The 7,242-nt window shown below is 34.9% G+C and overlaps 1 protein-coding gene across 1 annotated transcript; it reads right to left on the bottom strand.

Annotated features, from left to right (window-relative positions):
* Window positions 1–1,773: 1,773 nt before the first annotated feature.
* On the bottom strand, window positions 1,774–5,281 carry LOC111896870 (probable inactive ATP-dependent zinc metalloprotease FTSHI 3, chloroplastic). The gene is made up of 7 exons (XM_023892840.3): window positions 4,883–5,281; window positions 4,675–4,764; window positions 4,517–4,562; window positions 3,755–4,371; window positions 3,331–3,654; window positions 2,375–2,675; window positions 1,774–2,053 (listed from the first exon to the last, which is right to left on the bottom strand). The coding sequence occupies exons 1-7, from the start codon at window positions 5,045–5,047 to the stop codon at window positions 1,908–1,910; spliced, it is 1,689 nt and encodes a 562-aa protein (XP_023748608.1). The 5' UTR covers window positions 5,048–5,281; the 3' UTR covers window positions 1,774–1,907.
* Between the last annotated feature and the right edge of the window lie 1,961 nt (window positions 5,282–7,242).

The raw sequence follows: 7,242 nt of genomic DNA, 5'->3' as shown, positions 1-7,242 counted from the left end.
CAATCTCAATGTCAGTCCAAGTTCAATGCAATTTGTTTTTTGGGTTTTGAATAACAATAATGGCAACATACTTTTTTTAAAGTGTTTTACATATAATGGAAACATACTTACATATTTACCCATAATAGCAAGATACTTATATTTCTTCCAAATAAATAACAATATGTGACCTATAATAGCAATGTACTTACATTTTTTTCTTTGTACATAATATTAACATACTTGCAATGGTCACCCATAATAGCAATTTACTTACATATTTTACTTTTAGAAAAAAAAGTACATTATCAACATTTCTAGTGAAAAAAGTACCTTCATCTTCAAGGCCACTTTCATCTTCACTAACAACTAGATTTATTTCATCATCCCACCATTCCTCCAAACCATTCCCATCATGATCAAAATAAAGTGAAATTTCCCCCATTTTCATACCTGATATCTATAAATTGGGTATAATCCAACTCATCTACAATGAAACGAATCTCTCTAGATAAAAGAATGTTAGGTATATAGTAGTAGAGGTTTTGAAACTCTTGCCCATTGGCTCTTTCAAGAAAACCAAAACATTCCTTTACTTCCATACTTCCTCAATCAACGTCGGTAAAGAGGAAATGATTCCCACCAAAATATGCACAATGATGTCGCATGAATACACCATTGTAGTGTAGATGAACTCTCCAATAGGTTCGTTATCGTTCTCCGCCATGAAAAAGTAAAACAAAAATTAAAGAGCAAAATACCTTAGAAAGCAGTTGTGTATCTCAACAGTGGTTACAATGTTTACAAGCCCTAGTTCTAGCTCATCATTTGTCTACTTACACGACATACACGCCAGGTAAGAAAAATGCCTTTAAACATTCCTCTGTATTTACACTTTGGCATTAGGCTTCTAGCTTTTAAGAAAACGCTAGTAAAAAAGAAAAAGTTTCGTTCGGCGACAAAAACGTTTAGCTTTTAGTCTAAACAAAACGCTTCAAAATCAAAAGCTTCATGGAGTAGCTTTCAACAAAACGCTCCAATATCAAACACTACCCGATAACCGCTAACCGATACCCTCTACCAGCTAGTTTCGCCGAACACGCTCTAAGTCAAAGGCCGCATCACCTGTTTCACCGGCTAACTTGTTTGAAAGGTCAATAATGGCAAGGGTGACGGAGAAATTTCGATTTTGGGGGTACATAAAAAAAAAGAAAAAAAACAATAATGGTCTTTTAAAACCTTATGTAAAACGTTGTTGGGTCTCAATGACAAAAACCTTAATATAAATTTTCTTAAATCCAACAAAAATCAAACATGAGATGTATGTGGTCGTATAATTCGTTTTTCTTTATAGCGTTATAATAGACTACTTTTTTTTTGTTCATATTGTTATATGGTATGTTTTCTAAAATATGAGGTTCTATGAAAGTCGTCTTTATGCGAGTTTTATTGGTGACATATGACATATTCCATTGGACTTTATACTCTAAATGTCATCAAAGTTTCAAAAACGTTCAAAAAAGACTATGTTTTAACAAATTAATTTTCAATTTCTTACACATTTGTTTTCATACATGAATGTAGGGTTCTAAAAACATTATAAAATCTATTTTTTATATATTTGTTTCTCATAAATTAAATATATACGTGTATGCATAATTAAGCATAATCCTACTATAAGTTATTTTTCTCCTAATTGTATACACAATTTTTCTATATCATCACATGAAAGTGTTAACCTAGATGTCTACAAAAAGCAATTCTTTATATAAATCAATAACCAAACCAAATTACTTAATTGAAAATTTTTCAAATTAAAATGAACAATACATTCACATTCATAAATCAAGCATCAAAAATTAAAAAACCTAACAAATCAAACATCCAAAAACAAAAAACCCCCAAACACATCATATGTATATATACCATTAATTCGAATATCCAAACCCTAATGAGCCACCTTGCATAAAATCTCGCATTGTTGGTCCTTTGGTTTTGGGTACATCATCATACACCTGTGTTCGAGCTCTATCAACCGCTTCAAGTACATCATCCTCCGTCACATACTCACCACCTGATATATGCATACAATAATAAATTACATTTTTGGTCCCCAAGTATAGCTGATTTTTACAATTTTGATCCTAAACAGTTTTCTCTTGCATATTTGATCCCTGTTCCAACTCCAAGTAACTTTTACTAATTTTATTGCTGATTTTTGCAACTTTGGTCACAAAAATATAATAATTTTACTTGAAACAGGGACCAAAAACATTACACAAACCTAACTTTTTGGGACCAAAATTGAGAGAATTAGCTACACTCAGGGACCAAAAATGTAAATCTTCTCTCAAAACAATGAATCATTTTTGTTAATTTAGATTTTAGATCGAACCTTTTCTAGCAGCAAGAAGAACAGCCTCCCGAGCTATATTTTCAAGATCAGCCCCTACTAACCCGTTGGTGAGAGATGCAACAAGCTCACTAATGGCTTCCTTATCGTCTTCCATGGGGACGTCTTTTATGTAAAGGGCAAAAATGTCTTTTCGCCCCTTCTCATCCGGGACATCCACCCAGACCTTTCGGGAGAAACGACCCGGTCTCATTAAAGCTGAATCCAATGTTTCCGGGCGGTTTGTGGCGGCTATCACCACCACGTTTGACTCTTTCTCAAATCCATCCATTTCAGTCAAAAGCTATAACACAAATAAACCGAGGGCATTTACGTCTTTTTGCAATGACAAAAGATCAATTCCAAGTGTTTTTCCTTTTTTGCTTTGTGACTAAATATAAGGGTTAATCTCATAAAAGACCTAATATGTTTGTGTTTTTTCGGGATTAAACCTCAACTTTATAATTTGCCTGAAAAAGACCTTGTATTTTTTCATTTTTTCCGAAAAAAACCCTCAACCTTCTAAATGTTTCCAAATAAACCCTCAACTTTTTTAGTTTTACTTGATAAAACCCTTATATTTTACAATTTGTTTTGGAAAAACATGACTAAAAGGGCCGGATTGGAAAAAAAATGAAAAAATATAAGGTATTTTTCAGACAAAAAATAAATTTGAGGTTTAATTCGGAAAAAATACAAAATATAATGTCTTTTATGAGACTAACCCTAAATATAATAGCAACATACTTACATTTTCTTTACACATAATAGCAATGTACTTTACATATTTTAAAAATATATGTAGCAAAAAAAAGTGCAATATCCATATTTTACATTTATAGTGAAATTTAAGTAGGTTGCTATTATGGGTTACATATTTCTATAACCAATAAAAGAAGTACAAATATATTAAATTTAATAGAATTTTTTTTTTTTTTGAAGGAGAGCATAAATGTTACCTGATTTAGTGTTTGGTCACGTTCACAATTCATAGTTGACCCACGTTGACCACCAACAGCATCTATCTCATCAATGAAAATAATGGAAGGTGAATTCTTTCTTGCCTCACGAAAAAGATCTCTAACACGTGCAGCTCCTCTACCAACAAAAACCTCCACCAATTCACTTGCAGAAATCGAAAAAAACGCCACGTCAGCTTCTCCAGCCACAGCACGTGCCAACAATGTCTTCCCTGTCCCTGGTGGGCCCGTTAACAGAACCCCTTTTGGTAGCTTTGCCCCAAGTTTCATGTATTTGTTGTCCCCTTTCATGCACAAGATAATCTACAAAAGTAAGTGTGAGAATTTTCAATAAGTGATAACTCTGTTTCATGAACCCTAAAAGGAACAGAAGTATCATGTATAAGTGTATTATCATTATCACCTCTAGAAGTTCTGCTTTGGCAGCATCAACACCCTTAACATCATCAAATGTTACAGACTGTTTTGTACTTGGTTTTCTCTTTATTATTTTCCCAAGATCATGTTGAGCATTGAGTTGATAAAAGCTAAGCAACACCATGAGCCAAAATGGGGTTACTTGAAAGAAGACAAACAAGAAATTCTTCATTGATTGAGATAAAAGTGCACGGTTTGATCCATATGTGATCCCATTTTCCTTTAGGGTCTTGAGAAGATCATATTTTTTGTCTTCAACGTTTCTTGTAAGATAATGCCATTTGGGTAAATTTGTTTTAGTAGGTTTTTCTTGTAAATCGGTTTGTGGAGACTCAATATTTGGATCATGTAAAGATTTTTTGTTGAAGTAGATTTGTCTGGAATTCTCTTCAAACTGAACGTGTATCACACTTCCATCTTGTATGCCACAAATCAAATCAGAATATGGAACATCCATGTAGTGGGAAGGACGCATAAGGCTTGGAAGCTTCATAGAACACATCCCCAAAAAGACACAAAAGGAAGTTCCAACTACAATTGCATAAACCTTATTCCCAAATCTCCTTGGATTTCCATCAGTATTTCTTCTTTTTGATTGTTTCTCTGAAAAAAAAAAAAAAAAAAAAAAAACAAATAGAGTTACAAGAAAGTTGATTAATCAACCACACTGAGACCAAATCTACAGGTGTGAAGAAGCAAAAGTTTATGGAGATGGAGATGAATTCAAAGGATGTTTAAATTTTGTTACCTTCTGTATCTGCTACTGCATCAGTTCTAGTCCCATGGCATTTAAACTTCACATTCACGATCAAAGTCAGAGATTAAGTTATACAAACAAATCCACAAGCAGAATCAGATTGTTAGAAGTATTTCAGAAATCACAATGAGAAACTGTAATCCACAAACCTGATTCAAATCGTTCCAAAACAATAACGAATTGGAAGGAAAGCAGTCGCTCTCGCTCGTCTTCATGTTGCCGCCAAAACGTGAATTTCCCTGACGGAATAAAATATACACACAGAATCGGTACAAAATTGAAACGGAGAATTGTGCGAAATAAAATTGAAGAACTGGAAGAACTAAACGAATGAAATCAATTACAGATCATTATAACCTTAACGAATGCAGAGACCGGTTTAACAGCATGTCTCAGAGGAAGCGTGAAGGACAAGGCTGGTGTCAGTGGTGTGGTATAGTACGACCTTTTAGGTCGAGAACTGAACTGTTTTGGTGAAAGGATCATCGATGAGGTATTCGTGACAAGGTTCGCCATAGCCATGGGTTCTCCGGTGATCGATAAGAATTTGACGCCCGAAAAAGAAGGTGTAACTGCGTTGGTAATATCCGATCGTCTTCAAGAATATAAAAACAATTCTACTGCATTTGAGGCTAGTTTTGCGAAGAAGAGAGATGGCGGATTCCACAACCAACGCCGGAGAAGTTTCCAGCGAAACGGCGAATTCCCGTTGATGAGGAGGTGCCGTGGTGGGTTTTGGGGTTTAGCTCTTAAAAGAAAATCATTAGAGAAAGAACGAAACAAAGTTGATTTAGGGTGGTTATTAATATTTGGACTAAATTACATCTTTGGTCCCTAAGCTTTTGTCAATATAACATCTTTTTTTCCAACTGTTGAAATTGTTGCAAGTTTAGTCCCTATTTCAAATTAAGTTAACATCTTTGGTCCCTTATTCTAACCCATGTAAAGCTTCATGTGCCTTGTACATGAAGGCATTTTACTCGTTTTGTCCCATTTCCCCTCTTTTATTTAGATATAAGAAATTTTCATTGTTTTAAATTTGTATATCTAGCATGTTAACTCCTTACTATCACTTGTTGTGTAAGTATCTACCTAACTTAAGGCATAACAATCCTATGACTTACTCACATTTTCCATAACAAAAGTCTAAGCCTATGAGTGAAATGATCTGGTCCTAATTCGCTTAAACCATGACTTTGATACCAAACTGTAACACTCCAATTTTTTTCAAATTTTTTAAATGATATGGTTATAAAATTATTTCGGGTATTAATGCACGTTAATAAAAAAACGATCCCACAAAACATTTACAGTTAAAATTTTGGGTGTTAACATTAAGCATCATACAAACCATAGGCAAATACGAATTACATCTATGCCAACATTAATAGGGAACTTAACAAGTTCCACTCCATTCTCTATCTCTTAACTTCTAACTTTCATCGATCATCCTCTATCCATATATGTAACCTGAGACACATGACATTCAAAATAGATACGTAAGACAAAAATGACTCGTGAGCTACGTGGGTTTTATATTATAAAATGTTTCTGTAACATCCGGTTTCGAGAAGCTTCCTATTCGGGGATTTATGGACATTAATGGATCAAGTTATGGCCCCAGACTTCAAGGGTTTGGGTTCTAGGCCAATTTGGGAGTGGATTATATAGGTTGTTATAGCCAAACTTTGGGGTCGTGCTTTGGAGCCTAATGGTATAATGGTAAAAGTGATACTTCAGGCCTTTTATTAAATTAAGGATTTAAGCTTGAATCATTTTAAGTTGAAGGAGATTAGATGAGATTGTAGGGCTTCTCATCATCTTTCCGAGCATGTAAACAACGTTGAAAATGGATTAGGGACGTAGAAGCTATGACCGTTAGAAGTTATGAAGATTTTAGGTTAAGCCGAGTACGCTGGGCGTACTACGTAGGAATTATCACAGAGGGCAACCTGGTACACTTGGCGTACGCGGCCCAGACTCAAACCCCAATATTGAACCTTTAAGCCCTATTTAAGCAACTTAACTTCTGGAAACTCTCTGTATATTTATCATCTATCTCCCTAAAGCAATTATCTCAAAATGTTAGCCCAATTGTGAAGATTTTGAACCTCCGGTGTGTTTTGGAGTGTTCTTGGTGCACCTTGGAGAAGAAGGAACTCATTGGAGAAGTGTTGGTTGTCTTGGAGCTTGTAGATCAATGCCTTATTCACCTTGATCTATCTTTTGGAGGTATAAAGTTTCAAACTTGATGGCTATTTGATGTAGATCTAGCCTTATGTTATGTTAAGAGCATGTTTTGGTCCCATGGTTTGGATTTTGTGAGTAGAAGTTACTCCAGAACCTTTTAGCCCCATTTTTAGTTATTTTAAGGTCATTAAGTTATAAAAATCGGATCTTGATGAGTATAATCCTTCGAAGCATAAGTCGGTGGTCTTTTGATGAAGTTAGAGATTTAGGGCTTTGATTTGGACACCATTAAGCCATGCAAAGTCATAAAGGCAGGAACTTTATGAATTAGGACGTCCCATAAGAATCAGATTTGGAAGTTATGCATGTTGTCTTAAGGCATTAAGAGATTTAGATTGATTTTGGGCTTCAACATAGTATGTTGGGCGTACCAGGATGGTACGTTGGATGTACTCGCCTGAATGGCTCTTGGGCCATTTTTGGGCCTTAGGCCTTTTGGGTTTTGGGCCATGAGTTGTTGGGTCAGA

The sequence above is a fragment of the Lactuca sativa genome, chromosome 4, assembly GCF_002870075.4.
Source record: "Lactuca sativa cultivar Salinas chromosome 4, Lsat_Salinas_v11, whole genome shotgun sequence".
Lineage (NCBI taxonomy): Eukaryota > Viridiplantae > Streptophyta > Magnoliopsida > Asterales > Asteraceae > Lactuca > Lactuca sativa.
This window is presented reverse-complemented; position numbering and strand designations above follow the sequence as displayed.